Genomic DNA, 16,820 nt, shown 5'->3' on the forward strand with positions numbered 1-16,820 from the left:
AAAATTCCCGTTTTTCCACCTTTAATATGCTGCCGCTTTTGAACCACTCCCCCTCCCCCCTTTTCAATGTTGTACACAAACGAGGCAAGTCTTGCAGATAGAAAATCCAACATTGTTTCGGGGGGGGGGGGGGGGGTCAATATTGAAGGGGTGAGGAGTACAATTTGTCCAAGGTACTCGAAAAGTGCCGACTGTCTCAACACTTTTGGCGCCCATTGTAGCTTGGTGTAGCTATGTGCGTTGACTACAATAAACAAAATTTACATTTTTACATTCACATTACTACAAGGTTTGATTCTTTTATTGACTTCTTTTTGAACATTAATCTTTAATTAGAATACACTGAGATGATGAAGATTTTCTAGGGACACTTCATTAACGTGTTGCCTGAAATGATGAATTAGCTCTTGCTCTTTGCTCTTAGGTGCTTTATTTTCACCAGGAATTTATTATTGCGTATTTCGCGAATAGTCGCAGGAAACAACGTTAAATGCACAGAAATAAACGATATCAATGTAGCCTAAAGCAAAAGTAACTGATATTAGAGTGGTTTTTGTTTGAGTGTCGTGGAACCAAAACCAAAGAAATTAAGTACCAATCACAAGAAACGTGAACAATAAAATGAACCAATGAGAATACAAAGCAAATACACGTGACCGTCAAAAAGAGCGGGAAAACGCGTCAGACCAAGTCGTGATCGGTTTTGGTTTTGCATTTCATTGGTTGAGTAGGTAACGCAAGTTTTTTTGACACCGACTACCGAGCGTAAGCAAAAATAAGGCAATTCCGAATTGCTTTTGACACTCAATTCAGGAAAACTGCTCTTCATGATTTAATTCAACATACTCGTAGACAGAAAAAGTCACCTTCACCTTCACCTAGCTTTTTTGTGCCTCGGGGCACATAAGGCCCCCAAAACAGAAAAAGTACTGCTACTTTAAAAGACGACATAAAACTTTGATGCTTGAAAACGTTTCTGAGAAAAGTACTTTATCTTGATGTTATGCGCGCCCCTGGGTCGAGTCGAACATGCTTCCAACTGGACTTGCCCATGAAGTCAGTCCGAGACTTACACATTGAGAAAGTTGTTGGCTGACTTTGACTTTTTTAAAAACTTAAAGTTAAATGTAGCACCGGCCATTCACCGAAAAAGAAATATCACCCAGTACGCGATACTCAACACTAAGAAAGTCAGTGGAAATGCCAAACGGCAAATCTCGTCAAGTTGTGTTGCCCAGCAAATCACAAACCGCCCACTGAATCGGGGTCTGTGGGATTGAAAGAAAGACGGCTTTTTCTTGACTTCTTTTGCGTTGTGCACGGTTTCGGTCGTTGGCAGAAAGTTGGTCCATTGTAGAAAGTCTTGAGTAGAATGTGCTGGGTGAAGGATATCCATAAATCCCCCGTTAATTACACCATTTGATACTGTTTTGTCTTCGGGGTGCGGATTGGAAGAAATGGACTCCTTTACCTAAGAAACGATCGGATATGAAACATTTTAGAAATCTTTAGTTAGTCAAAATACTGTACAGCCTTAGAGCAGTTTTCAATTGAGTGTCGTAAAACCAAAACCAATTAATGTAATTACTTCGGCCAATCACAAAAGACACGGACAATCCAGTGAACCAATCAAAACTCGAAGCAAATACAGGTAACCGGCACGAAGCGCTGGAAAACGTGCGCGAGCGAGTCACGATTGATTTTGGTTTTAGTTCTGATTGGCTGAGCAAGTGGCGCGAGATTTTAAAGCCAATCACTGAGCGTAGTAATTCAAAACCAAAGCAAACGCAAATAACTTTCGACACTCAAGTGAAAACCGCTCTACTGTACAGCCTTAAGTAAGTATTAGCTATAGGGAACTAACTGGTAACCTCGTTCGCGGGAAAAGAAACAAAAACAAGGGTGGATCCAGGAAATTAAGAAAAGTGGGGACGTAGCATTTTGCACGACAACACTGGCGGGAGCAAGGGTGTGCTCCCCCCACCTTTTTACAAAAAAAATTAAACGTTGGTCGTTGGTTCTCTGAGCTGCCCCCTGCATTCTAGGAGTGTTTAGGACAAAAATAAGAAGGCTTTTTTAGGAGTATATCTACTCCCCCTAGACAGGATACTAATCTATCGCAGGCTGACTTCTCTATTCCTCAGCAAACATGACAAGCATGACAAAACTACGCATGTCGTAAAACTCATTGGTCGGGCCGACAGTCCGGTCGCCCGGTCGGCGAGCGGGGCCCGAGACCCGGCAGGGGCCGCCCGGGCGGGGCCGCCGCTTGTGCTTTATGTTAACATTAAACTTAATGCTTCGCCACAGGGCGACTGGCGCCGCCACCGACAACCCGCAATCGAAAGGACGCAGCGACCCGCACCGGGCGAGGAGAGGGGACGCGAACGCAGGAGAGGGCGAAACAACCGGTTACTACTTTAACACACATCTTCAGAAGTGACCGTTAGCTTGTTACAATTAATTTTAAATGTGAAGTAAAAGGACCACCAAAAAATCTCCTAGAAGCCTAACACACCTTTTACTACATGGCTAAATATACTCAAATTAGTTCATACCTCCGTGTCGTTTTCCTTGTGGTTTTCTTCTCTTTTTGCCGTCATTCTCTTTGCGTAATGGACAAAAGCATACTCCACCATGCAGCCGAACACGAACACAAAACATGTGATCAGGTAGATGTCAATTGCCCGTATGTAGGAGACACTCGGGAAGCCATCCTGCTCTCCAATCAGAAAACTGCCCATCGCCAAGATCGTGATTGTTCCGAGTGATATCCGAGCTGGCGTCGCTTTGGTATCGATCCAGAAACCCACCCATGACAACGCTACGATCAGTGTCGCGGGAAGATACCAACTTAGAAGGTAAAAGTTGATGCGTCGATTGAATTCAAACGTTATTATAAGAAGACCGTATGTACCTAAAACACGACATAAGAGCTACGTTAATAACTAAGAGTTTTCTTAGTCAGTTCACAGATAGTTAGGAGTGCTTGCATGGTTGTCAAAAACCCGGCTGCGAGCAGACAAAAGATTTCTAAATTTCTATAGACACCCTCAAAGCGCTGTTAACGGTTTCACTAGAATGAAGCGTCTAGGAGTATTTCTACTTGTCCCTAGATGGGATGCTAGTCCATCGCAGAGTTATTCAGTCCAGTCCCTGAACTCTCTCTTCCGCGCGCCTTTTATAGGGGCTGAACCCAGGCGCGCGAAGAAAGAGTTCAGGATAACTTGCATGCGCATGCGCCAGTTCTTCCCCCAAAATTGGGGAAAAAACCATATTTGGCAGCTCTTTTGAAAACGCGCGCGCACGTACGACGAGTTTAACTACGCGACCGTGTACTAAAGCAGGATCCTCGGAATAACTTAAAAAAGCCTAGCTTTACAGTCAGTGTCTAATAAAAGCTAACGGCTTAAACAAAAATCGCTATCCGTCAGCTTTTCCAAGTATTTTGTAGTTGTTTATTGAATTGGTTTTGGATGCAATTGAGCAATTTTTTTCTTCCATTTATTCGCGCGCTCGGTCGCGTAGTTGAATTCGTCATTTAAGCGAGCCAGTTTTATCCTAGCGCGCACGTCCCAAGCAATTGACGCCACACTCCTCGCTTCTGATTGGTTCGTTCTGAGCATGCGCATGCAAGTTATCCTGGACTCTCTTAAGGACTCTCTTAAAGGACTCTCTCTTCGCGCGGCTGGGTTGAAGAGAGAGTTCAGGGACTGGACTAAGAGTTATTTAATTCGCCGATACCCATTTAAACTTCGGGCATCGTGAGAGTAAGGTGTCTCGCCCAAGAACACAACACAGTCAACCCCATTCTCGTCCCCATAGCCCTTTCGTTTCTCTTAGCCGGCTTGGCACGAGAAAACGGAGGGCTCTGGGGACATAGGATTTTTGAATTAATTCGAATTTTTTTGATTGGCTGTTTGGAACAAAGAATTCCTTAACGGAAGTCGAAAACGTAACGACTATCTCATATATTCTTTTGAAACGTCGTGACTGCATACATGAAGACCGGAAGTCCTAGAATCTAGGACTGGAAATCCTGTGTCCCCAGAGCCCTTTGTTTCCTCTGGGCCAAGGCCCAGCCGGCTAAGAGAAACGAAAGGGCTATGGGGACGAGAATGAGTCAACCCGACCAGACCGCTCGATTCGTAGTCCAGCGCGTTAATCATCAAGCTACCGCACCTCCCAACAAGGGCGCGTTCGTCTGGGATCAATCCGGAATAAGAATAATTGGAATAATGTGAGTAAGAATTTTTGTATGGCAGCTCTTCCCATTTCGAAATACCCGGATTTCCATTCCGGCTATTCTGCTCCCAGGAGCAGAATAGCCAGAATATATTCCGGAATATATTCTTATTCCAGAATATTCCCAAACGAACGCGCCCTTTACTAAGTTTATATAACTAATACAACCAATCAATTTATTGAAAGTGTGACTAATCTCAATCCTTTGTTGAGCTAATGCCCGTCCTCTAAATTATCCAGAGAATAGTCGAGAGTACCTGATGTAAACTCTTGAACAGTTTTCGACTTCTCAAATGACATCAGATTAAAATGGGCGATGTTTTTGTCCAATACTGTCAAGTCGCCCCATACGTAATGAAGGTCATCGTCCGTGTAAAAAACTAATAAAAAGATACGACAGTTTAATTAGTTCCTAAACCTTGTGTTAACGTATCTACACAGTACTTTTTAAAACTATTGAGAAGTTGAGACGTTCGATCATGTTTACTGTTTGTAAAGCTAAAATCAAGCAGTTCAAGACACTTATTCAGTAAGTGAGTTTCAAAAGTAAAATTATTAAGGCAGGACGCAAGCAAGTGATGTTGCTGAAGTAAGCTTGCTTGGTACCTTTCAGTGATTGACTGAAACGTGTTTTGGTACCACTCTAGCTGTTACACCGGCGGTAGAACCTCTAAGGGCGCGTTTTCAGTGTATCGTACCACTTAAAAGAGGTTGCATATACATTGGTCCCTCTTGGGGATAAGAATGAACTTGAGCAATGCAATTATATGTATGGATTCTTGTAGGAGCTCCTCTGAAAATTTCCGACCAGCGTGCCCTTTACATTTATTTAGGAGTACAGTCAACTCTCTCTAAGACGGACACCGTCGGGACCGGCCCCAACTGTCCGTCTTAGAGAGGTGTCCGCCTTATAGAGAGTCGAGGTAACGTGACACCAGAAATTTTGAGCTAATAAAGCTAAACGGCTATGCACAACGAATACACGTCTGTTTTAAGTCTGTTTAAAGTCGCTTACTTAAGAAAAACCTGTAAAGTGGAACAAAAATAATATCAGAAAATTGACTCGTTTGTTCATTACAAACTGTAATGACCGGGTCTGTAATACTGTAATTAGAAAACTACCTCTTCGGTACCCATGCACTTACGCAGAGAAGTAATACGTTATATATAGCGGATTGCTTTTGGTACGTTTTGGTATTCAAAAGGCGCAGACTTACTATGCTATATGTCGATACCAAGTTTTGAAGTATTATTCTCTAAAAAAATCACTTTTTATGCCTGTCCGTTGGAGGTTTTAAAGTGTCCGTTGTCCGTTTTAGAGAGGTGTCCGTCTTACAGAGAGTTTTGTTACAGTAAAATGACGGAAAAACGGCAGGGACCATCACCAGGTGTCCGTCTTATGGAGGTGTCCGTCTTATAGAGGTGTCCGTTAAGAGAGAGTTGACTGTACTCCGCCTGGTTTGAGAGCTCTTGCAGTAAAGGATTAAAGGGACTATGTCACGGGGATGTCACTGTTCTGAAATAAGTGGTGGGCAACTTTACCCATGAAAACCATTAACTTTAAACATTTAACTGAAGATGTAACCTTTATTTGGGAAGAGAAATCAAACTGCGGCTATAAGTATAAATTTTTTTGAAAGCGCGCGAAAACAACTTGAAAACGTTGGCTAACGTTTTCTAATTGCAATCGATTTCCATCCGAGCCATCCGCAGCCAAACGCGCTTTTAAACAGTTTTATTGCTCTAACATAGCAATTGTTGATACAAATGGACAATTATTTTACGTTTCCTACGACACAAATATAAATTTAGGCTGTTTAATTAAAAATCTGTTAAAATCCGTGACATAATAGTCCCTTTAATTATACTGTTCATTGTTTGAAGAGTGCATACGGGGAGCGATAAAAAAATAGGGTACTTACAACTCGTGATGTTCAAGAAACACTTCTGCTTGTCCATAGGGAAATCATGAAAGTTCATAGAGCAAGACAGAGTCATGCTTAATCTGGAAAACAAACAACGACAACAGTGAAAAAACGATTCAGGATTACTGCAAAAATTTCGACTGCTTTAGAAGAATTGTTGTTATGATGTGACTACAGTAGATAACCAGATACTGCATAGCTCTGACAATATTTTGAAGTTCTCTCCCAAAAAATAACAAAGCAAAAGTAAGGATACTGCTGAAGAAATGGTTATGTGTTTTTTTTTTCCGTGAAACGCGATAGAAGGTGGTAAAGGTTGTTCTGATCCATGAAAGGCCTTTTTCCCTCGTGAATCGTGAAAAGGCTATTTTATTTTTCATGAAACGTGATCTACACCCCCCAGGGAGGTACTCCGGCTTGTTAATGACGGGGATGATCGAAGGATTTTTTTGGGCTTGAAATTTTCGAAATTTTGGAAAATTTGGGAAGTATTTTTTTGGGTGACTTGATTTAGATAGAGGATTTGTTGGGGTATTAAAAACGAACTAAAGTGCCTTGGCGCGACCTTGGCGTATTTATGGTATGATGTATGGACAAAACAAGCGTTCTTTGTGTTATGCTATTGTCCCTCCTGGCAATTTAGGGGTAATTTGACAAGGGATTTTTTAGGGGTTATTTTTGCTCCAGGGATTTTTTTGGGTAATGTCGGAAGACAGGGATTTTTTTGGGTCCTGAGTTTTGCCTCCATTCGATCATTCCCGTCAAATACAAGCCGGAGTACCCCCCCCCCCCCCTAGGTCTACACCCCCCTTTACCACCCTCCTAGTCTCCTATCTCCTAGTAGTGGACGAAAGTTTGAAGAAATAAATAATCTAGTTAAACGCACATCCCTAAACTCTTCATCAAAAATCTCCTTCTGGTTTTATCAAGCCTTATTAATACCTCGTACTAAAGAGCACATCTCCATTGGGCGATATACGTAAACCTTCACTTGCAGGGACCGCACTGTCGGTCTGCACGGTCTGTATGGACCTGATGCCGTAAATATACGTGTCTGGAGTCCACAAGTCTTTCACTAAATCGACCTTAAAGACGATAAACTTCTTTCCGCCTGCTTGGTGTTCATCGTAAGCCAGGTTAGGGTCATGCCATCCTTGTCTGAAGAAAAACTCCAGGGAGAAGTCCTACAAAGGTATACGAAAAAGGTTACAGTGCAACGAATGATGAGAATAAAATCTGAAGTTCGTCAACTAACTGGGGAATAGTACATTTATCTTTGGAGCTGACGAGACTTAGAAGGCGATGGAAGAAATCCTCATAAAGGTAAGAAAAGTCTGTGTTCGAGCTAAGCGGCCCCCCGGGAGCGGCCCATCAGACCTGAGCTTTTCCTGGTTTCGGTAGCATGAAGCAACTAGGAGTATTTCTACTAGTTCGTTACCCCCCTAGCATTAAATTCGCCGGTACCCAATTATACACCAGGGTGGAGGGAGGCATTTATTTGAGAGTAGAGTGTCTTGCCCAAGAACACAACACAGTGACCCCGGTCAGGACTCGAACACGGACTGCTCGATCCGGAGTCCTGCGCAATAACTATTAACCGCGCCTCCCGAAAAATAAAAGCCATAAAACGTTACAGTATTTCTACAAGTTGCAAGTTCTAACTTAAATTGCACATTTTGCTGCATTTAATGTTGTCAAAAATGAAAAGAACTACTATTATTTCAACTATGTACTGATGAGCCGCAGAGTTATACCTACCTATCCTAAAACGTAAAAAAGTACAGTGCATGTCATTTATTTTTACCCATGAAAAACAAGATAGATCCCGTAAGCTTGAAAAGACAGGTGAATCGACAGAACAAAGAAGGAAATAACAGAATACAATCAAAATAACTCAACAATTTTTTTATGAATTCTGAATGGTGTAAGGTTTATAACTGACACGAGACGATTGCAAAAGTATTGGTACGGAAAACTTGAATTCAGACTCAAAGAATAAGAGGCGGGGGCGCTCTCGAAAATAATTTTTCTCAGGCTTACAAGCCTTGGTTTGGCCTGAAAATAAGGTGGGGGCAGGGACTGCAGAGCCTGGGGGCTAGCCCCTTCCCCCCAATATTTCCGAAGAACTAAAGACTTACTGAGAGAAGCTCTCTCCTCCGCAGAGGCCTCTTTCGTGATTCGTACGGGCCTTCGCCCACTAAAGGAGCCTCTGCGGAAGAGAGAGCTGAGAGAAGAGTCTCTAAAGCCCCCCCCCCCCCACTTCAAGTCACTAGTCAACCCCCCACCCCCACTCAATTGGAAAAATGTTCCGCGGTCCCCGGGGGGCCACTCCCCTAGATCTGCTACTTGGCTAATGTCAACTTTAAACGCTGGTTTGAGGATAATTTCCTCCCGTTACGGCATGCAGTAAATTCAGTATTTCATACCATATCTCCAGTATCAACCTGAAGCGACGCAATCTCAATAGAGACATTGACAACGACGGGGTCATCTGAAAGAAACAAAACAATAGAACGCGATGAGTGAAGAATTCATCTTGCTTCATGTGCTCTGCAAACTCTACTAATTAAACGACTTTTAACCTAGTATCTAGTATTAATTTAACCCCCTTTTCTATCCTCATTTCATCTTTTAGTTAATTAGTTGATTGGCACGAAATGTCTAACAAACAACAACAAAAAAACAACAACAACTGAACAACAAACTTTATCTTGATTGAAATTACTTATCACATTCCTGCGCAACACAGCTAATCGAGGCAAGGCAAGGACACAAAACAATAAAACCGAGCTACAATACACCGTAAATGTTGATGGACGCTTTCTATAACAAAAAATCCTTAAAGGCTACGGATCTTCACAACCTTTTTTTATCTCGATTCTCCTACATCCTGGCAGGCAGTTTTAATCAGAGCTAGTATCAAATAACAGTGCTTATACTACACAAATAATTTGTGTTGCCAGCAAGCTACCTCTTGGGAAGAATGTTTTTGGCCGCCGTGTCTTGTCGTAGTGGATGCCATTTTTCACACAGTATACCAGATCTTGTGTTGTCTTGTACACAGTTACGTTGCAGCGTCTTTCGTCGGCTGAAATACAGCTGATAAAGAAAGTGAAAGCGTTAAAGTCAGAATAAGCATTTGTCTGAAAATCCTGCCTAAGCCTAAATTAAGGCCCGTTTACACAGGCGATCTTTGTCGCGCAAGTCAATGCAATTTTTGTCGCGACGAAGTTGCATAAAGTCTCCTGCATATCGCGGTGATAAAATCGCCATGAAATAGCCTCGGGTTTGCACGCGTTTAAACTAGCTGCGACAAAATCGTCGCGTTATCGCAGGAGTTTCAAACCTGTTCGAAACTTGATGCAACTTCGGCGCGACAAAAATTGCATTGAGCTGCGGGACGAAAATCTGTGCAGAGTTGCCCCTTTAAAAGGGTCGCTTTTTAGCGATGAAGGTGCGTAATATACCTTATTACATGAAATTTTCGCGACACTTTAATTTCGCGAATTTCGCGATTCCAAAAAAAAATCGCGAAATTAAAGTGACGCGAAAAATAAGTGTCGCGAACATAACATGACGCGAAAATTAAGTGACTCTCATTATGTCAATAATTAAGAAAAAATAAGTTTAGTGCCACTGAAGGACGGAATTACCAATCTAAATGGACTCAAGAACAATAACTCAAGCATAACCTACTTGTAGACATTAGCTGCTCTGTTGTAGCTATTGCCGAGATTTAGTCCCACCCTCGCTTTTTTTGTTAATTTTGACGTTATTTTTTCATTAAAGAAGTCGTTTTTAAAGGAAATGTAAATTGTGTCTTACTCAAAAACGCGAAATTAAAGTGATTCAAAATACAAAATTTTCGCAAAATCGCGAAATTTAAGTGTCGCGAAATATGCGCACCTCACAATCGCGAAATTAACGTGTCGCGAAAATTTCATGTAATAAGGTAGTTGGAAACTTGTAAAAACTGAAAAATAACATTTTTTATGTCTACATTGAATTTTTTTTAAAAACACTAAGCGTATGCAATTATGTATATTTCTACTAGGAATTTTCGGTGTATTATCGGTTACATACTCAAGATCAATAAGGACCATCATCTAAGCTACAAAATTAACGAGAAGAAATGGTTTCTCGACCTTTGTCAAAGTGATTTGCATAATGAGTTATTGTTATATAAAAAGGCCTATTTCGATATATTAAAATTCGACTCGACTTTAGGTCTTAGGCAATTAAAACGAACACAAAACTTAAAAACGTCACATCGAGTTTGAGATGTGAATTTTGAATGTTTAATTTTGTTTTGATTTCCCTAAGCCCTGAAGCCAAGTTAGAATTTTGATATATCGAAATTGATCAATTCATTTGCAAATCAACTGCAAACCCACAATTCAGTCTCTTCTAATTGGCGCAATGGTTTTACCTGCAAAGTCAATATTTTGGATTCTGGCTGATGACTATAGATAAACAGAACTCTCCTAAACTGCTCGTAGAAAAGACAGAATGTCACCATGACTATAATGCCGTAATAAAGTCAGCCCTTTGCTAAGGCTCTCTTGCTCGAAGGGAGCCCTCCAAACATTAGTATTCATTCCTTACCTGCTTACGACACATCAGTTTTTAATTATAAGTATCCGTGTTCTACTATTAAACTTTATAACGGTTTCATTGAAATATCAATACGGTCCGCATTTCTTAAGGCTGGACATTTAGTTTATAACGAAACCCGATGTATTTATCTCCGGTGCTTACAAATATATGGTAAAAAATCGTCTAGCTCCAATTGCAAAATGCAACGTGAATCAATCTTTTTAATCCTTAAGGTTTAATTCGCGTGAATATAAAACAAAACAAACATTGCAATTCAATGCAAAGGACTTCACGCAGACTCTACGCCCTAAACTCAAATAAGGCATGTTCCATTTTTGGAGCAATTTTTAATAATCTGGCGAATCACAAATTTGTTGTTGTAGACGTTATGCTGGGTGAGTTAATTAACGGAAAGGTAAAAATCACGATTAAATATAGCGAACATTTTGCTTGAGGGAGGAATTTTTTCCAAGTGTTTCAATTTATTTTAAAACACACAGGTCTGGGTTGTTCGCCAAAAGCTGATTAACGCCGATAAAAAATTAACAGTTATCCGAAATTTTATTCCTTTTGAATTTGTAAAATATCTTTAATCCGCTGATTTTAATCAGAAGCTTCTGTTTTAATTTGTTGTATGGTTTGACATTGACCAAAGTCGAAAATAAAGGACAAAGGAAATACAGAAATCATTAAGTTGATAAGCTACAAGAAACAGGATTCAAATTAAAGCTAGATTTGAATGTCGCCTACTTTAGTTAAGGGCCTCGGATGATTTTGGCACCGAGGAAGGTTTATTATGTCGGGCCGCATTGTATCAACACGGTAATAAAAGCAGATCAGAGAAACTTAGTGCTTTGTGAAGGCCAGTCAAATAAATAAAAAAAATAACGGTTCGTTTGAGCATATTTCTTTAGAAAGTAGCATTTTTCCAAAGTGCGAAGCAACTTGAGGTGATAACCTAACTGTTTTGGGATTTAGGTCTAGACGGTGATGCCATCGGGAATAAAATTTTAATTAGTGCGTTAAAATTGGAAAACTATAAAGGTTCTTTTCCTTGGATTTGTGCATAAATCAGTTAAGATGAATACTTTACAGAGTACAGTAATCAAAATTATATGCACTTCCTTGGAGTTGAATTTAGCGTAGTTACAATTTGTCTCGCTTTTACTCTGTAGCGACGAGTACGCGATAAAGCTTGTGTTAAAGTTAGATAACGTTGCGGTTCAATTGTAAGTTTTCAGTATAACGATTCTTACCTTAGAATTAATCCACTCCACGCTATCATAAAGACTGCAGTCGCGATAAATTTAGTCATGGAAACGATTTAGAAGCATTCAAAGAAAAAACTCTGCCTTTTTTTAAACACAAGTTTTGGCGAGAAAGTCTTGTGGTAACGCATGTAATACGCCCGCTGCGAGAAATTAAAACTGCATAAATTATGCATGCAATACTAGGCAACGTGATTGCCAGGGAGCTAACATTGACAGGTGCTCGCGTTAAAAGAAGTACACTGCTGATAACTGCGTTATTGCATGGGTTGTTCTTGTACATGATTGGTTAAGGATGAAGCACCTTATTTCTGATTGGTTAATGGCCATTGCTGGAGTCTTTAACAACAATTATAGAAAACCAAAGCAACCACAAAGTGATTTTTTAAAGTCGTTGGCACCCTGCTCTGTAATGGTATATACAGTCACTGCAAGTGTCGACGTCGCTTGTTATTTTCCACCCTTTATCAAAAACCATTCCACGTCTGGGAGGCGTGTTAGCCTAATGGTCAGTGCGCTGGACTCTGGATCGAGTGGTCGGGTTTTTAGCCCTAGCCGGGGCAATGCGTCGTGTTTTTGGGCAAGACACTTTAGTCTCACAGTGCCTCTCTACACCCAGGTGTATAAATGGGTACTGGCGAATTTAATTCTGGGGGTAACCCTGCGATGGACTAGCTTCCCATCCAGGGGGGAGTAGAAATACTCCTAGTGACTTCATGCTACTGAAACCGGGATAAGCTCCGTCCGATTGGATACTAGACTCGAACGCAGACTTTTACCTTACCTACCATTCCACGTATACACTTCTACGTTGGACATGCTAAGAATATTTTGCCGTGACCATACCTGACCAGGCACCTTCATGGTGCAGGACTCCCCCAGAAATCCGGCTTTACCTGGACGTGTTACTGGTAGAAAGAGAAACAAAGAAAAGCGGGAGGGAGGCCTTATCATCCCCCCCCCCCCGCTTTAATCCGCGTTTCCCGTTACCGACGTATTTTGTTCTCCTTCGCAATTTTTTGTCTTATGCAGAAAACGCTCTGCTAGTGTAGCCTACAAAAAGTAAACAGATAATGCCAGAGATAGATGTCTAAAAGGCTTAGCAATTTATCTGCTTATAACAACTTTCACCCACTTGTTTTGAAATTTTCGTCTAGCCCTTACTGAAAAGAGCAAAATTGAAAAGCAAAAATTTGAAATGGGAAATTTATTTATGTTTTAACAGTATCTAAACGTGAAGTGTTAATGTTAACGGGGGCGAGAAGTACCTGTATTTGTCTCTTGGCTTTTAAATGGGCATGCATTCATTTAGGACACCTTTCCTGAGCTTTCGGTTAGTGCTACTTATACGCATTCAAATGGTGTGGATAATAATGTTGTAGATAAATAATCATGTTAAATGCGTTCTTTTAGCATTTCAATATATTCATAAATTTAATGAGGTCGTGTTACTTTTACTCATACAAATAAGATATAATAAAGGAGATAGTCATAATTGTTCTTTTCATCTTTTCAGTATCTTAATTTTAGACACCTTTCACAATGTTTCATTTAGCAGCTCTTAGTTGGCAATTTGTTTACTTTTCAAACACGCGTTAATGAAAGAGATGCACATTCGTATTTTTTCATTCAGTTTCTCATCAGAACTAGTAGCTTGTTTATCGTTTATTTTGACTGGGGAGTAGAGGATTAAAACTTTTCTTTTTCCCGTTCCCAGGTCACGTGGTTACGAGTGGCTTTGGAGACAATATGGTACCCATCAGTTGACTTTCGCCTTACAGCACATGCGCGTTTCTACACACCTTGAGTGACAGTTGAACGCTTGATCTGTGACGTCTCTGATGTGCGGATTTTCTTTTGATGGGAACTTTGCAATGTTGCGGCGCAATGTTCCAATATTGATTGACAGTTTGCTCGTCGCAACTTGCAACTTTCAATTCAAATTTGCTCGAGCAAAGTTGCTAAGTTCCGGTTTTCATTTTGCCGTATAAAACGAGGTTGTACCACCTTTGTTGGAAAGAAACAGAAAATAATTGCCCCTTATTGGACTGTTCATCAAGAGAATGCGAGAAATAAGCGACAGGCTTAGTTTACATTGCTAAGTAAGGAAGACCTTGTATATGTACCGCATAATTCCTTAAATTATAATTCCTTTGCGAGTACATGTACCGGCAAAGTACACGTTTCCGGTGATAATCTATTTTTTAAACATGGAAAATGATCTGTATTCATTTTATAGATAGAATTTTTTCTTTATACTCAAAAGAGAGATGAGAGAAAAAAAACTGATATGTCACCGTACTCGGTTACGAGAAAACGACTATTTTTCTCTCTCGCGACCAAAGCCGCATAGAAAAAAGCCACAATTTTGTTTATGTGCGCGCGCTCCTCACGCGTAAAATTCTGTGCAGTGAGGATGCACAATGCAATACAGAGGAATGATCTTAACACCATTATTTGCCTATGATGCTATTTAATAAGTTGCAATAACCATTGCTGATTCACACGATGCCGTTTTAACTAAGAAGACCACGCTAAATGGAGGTTGCGTGTGTACTGTCGTAAATTGTAATAACGTCGTGAATTGTAATACCTGTCGTAAATTGTAATAACAGTTGTCGAGAATTGTAATAGCTGCGGTAAATTGTAATAACAGTCGTCGTGAATTGTAATAACGCACCTATCGTAAATTGTAATAACACGTGCCGTAATTTGTAATACTCGGAGCTGTCGTAAATTGTAAAAAGACATTGTCGTGTTTTGTAATAAGCGGTATTATCACACTATAATCTTAACTTCAGATCTAGAGCAGTTTCTAATGGCAGCCTGGCAGGCCATTTTTTAGTGTCTGGTAATGCTTAATGGTGAATTTGTGGGAACGAGAAAAACTACATTGAAAAAAACAATATTTCGCGCTCGTAACTACAACAACAACAACAAGCTTTATTTGCATGACTGTAAATTTGTTACAATATATGGTGAAAACGGTGCCAGATAAAATAAATATGTTCCATACGTTTCGGGGTTACTGCCCCTTTTCTAGTGGAAAAATTCAACTGGCATTTCAATTTATTCCACAGAAGAAGGGACAGTAACCCCGAATCAAATACAACATATTTCTTCTATCTGGCGCATTGTTCTCGTTTACACAAGCCAATTGTACAGATGTCTGTTTACTGAATCTAATAGAATTTGTCAAATATAATTTGCCTCTTTCGTTTATATCTTTTCTTAGTCCTTTCTAACTTCTCAGGAGTATTTTGTTTTGTGTTCTTCGCGGCGATTTCTTGTTGTGCTAAACTTGATCTTTCCCAGTCCTATTCGGTTGTTCGATTGATCGGGACAGGACCGTTCAAAGGGCTCCGGCATAAAGCGTTGACTACGTCATCGCTTAAAAGGGATATTTACTGGATAATTCTTTCAGCCAAAATAAAATAAAAAAGCCATCTGAACAAAATTATTTAAATGAACATTGTAAAAATAGGAGGAGTTCGGGAATTGCAATGGGTGGTCTGATACCACAGCATCATGGCTGTGGAGCCTGAACACAACAAGAACTGGTCACAAAATCAATATGACGGCAATGAATATTGAGGAAGGCAAGGTCGATGTGGTTGTAAAAATCAAACGAAAACACGGAGGAAAGAAAGAAGAACCGCCATTACTACTAATCTGTTGTGTTTGACTACGTCATTATCTTCCTCATAACTCGTTTTACTTTTTTAATGTGAAAATTTAACTCGGTCAGACGACACCAAACGGAAATAAAAGGTGGAGTGGCTCAACACTTCAAAGACAAGCTAAATACTGTAAATATCGTGCAAACATGTTTATACCGTTTTCCCCTCACAAAAATAAAGACCAATGACTCGTTAAAAACCGACTAGAGGAATAACAAAATAATGTAACTTCACGTTTCCTTGCAACGTGCTTTGCTGCAAATTTGTCGCCGTTCAGTAATTGGTTAATAATGTTGAATAACTCTCATGACGATACCAAGCAGGAAAATAAATTTACACCACGACATCTTTAACTGTTTTTCTTTATAGGAAACGAAAACCAGATTTCTGTATGATTGCTAATTCTCATTTTAAAGGATTATTACAAAACACGACAATGTGTTATTACAATTTACGACAGCTCGGAGTATTACAAAATACGGCAATGTGTTATTACAATTTGCGATAGGTGCGTTATTACAAATCACGGCATTTTCACTTCCATTTTAACGGTTACTTCTGAAGATGTATGTTGAAGCATACGAAACGTCAAGTAAAAGGTCTAATTGTTTCTAACAATGCGTTTGTCGGTCATGTTTATCACCGCAGTTTGCGCAATCTCGAGCCCAGAGTGACCCCCGGCTCCGCGATTCGGTCAGCGGTAGGGTCGCCGGGACTCACTCCGTCCCGTACCGCTGACCGACTGGACGGACTCTGGGCTCGAGATTGCAGTTTGCGTGTTATTGTTAGTTATGGTAAAATAACCTATGAATAATTACAATAAAATAAAGTGTATAACAGAATTTTCACACAATTAAGACAGCACTACTGCTCGGTACTCAAAAGCACATTATTGACTTTACCGCACTTCTGATGTCTCTGTTTCGATTCAGATAAATAGCAGGATTTATGGAGGAGTTAATAAAAACGGCAGCTGATGACCAGGCGTACAAGACTTCATATTCATCGAGTAAAAACCGTCGAAAGATATTAATAAATATTCCAGGAGCCAAGCAAAGCATTAGCACAGCAATTACTACAAGCATGTCAATGGTCGCTTTCTTCTC

At 40.3% G+C, this 16,820-nt stretch overlaps 1 protein-coding gene across 1 annotated transcript; it reads right to left on the reverse strand.

The window, feature by feature from the left end:
• Positions 1–265: 265 nt before the first annotated feature.
• LOC144657770 (gamma-aminobutyric acid receptor subunit pi-like) lies at positions 266–12,162 on the reverse strand. The gene is made up of 8 exons (XM_078518121.1): positions 12,023–12,162; positions 9,142–9,269; positions 8,597–8,661; positions 7,113–7,354; positions 6,168–6,250; positions 4,503–4,625; positions 2,559–2,917; positions 266–1,471 (listed from the first exon to the last, which is right to left on the reverse strand). Exons 1-8 carry the CDS (start codon positions 12,079–12,081, stop codon positions 1,142–1,144), a joined length of 1,389 nt encoding a protein of 462 aa, XP_078374247.1. The 5' UTR covers positions 12,082–12,162; the 3' UTR covers positions 266–1,141.
• Positions 12,163–16,820: the final 4,658 nt, after the last annotated feature.

The sequence above is a fragment of the Oculina patagonica genome, chromosome 6 (genome assembly GCF_052425735.1).
Source record: "Oculina patagonica isolate OP01 chromosome 6, crgOcupat, whole genome shotgun sequence".
Lineage (NCBI taxonomy): Eukaryota > Metazoa > Cnidaria > Anthozoa > Scleractinia > Oculinidae > Oculina > Oculina patagonica.

Coding starts and splice junctions, on each gene's coding strand:
- LOC144657770 (XM_078518121.1), bottom strand. CDS start 12,081: ATGACTAAATTTATCGCGACTGCAGTCTTTATGATAGCGTGGAGTGGA. Junction 7,355..8,596: donor AGGTTGATACTGGAGATATG/GTATGAAATACT, acceptor ATACCTTTGTAG/GACTTCTCCCTGGAGTTTTT. Junction 6,251..7,112: donor GATGTGCTCTTTAGTACGAG/GTATTAATAAGG, acceptor TTTGTTTTCCAG/ATTAAGCATGACTCTGTCTT.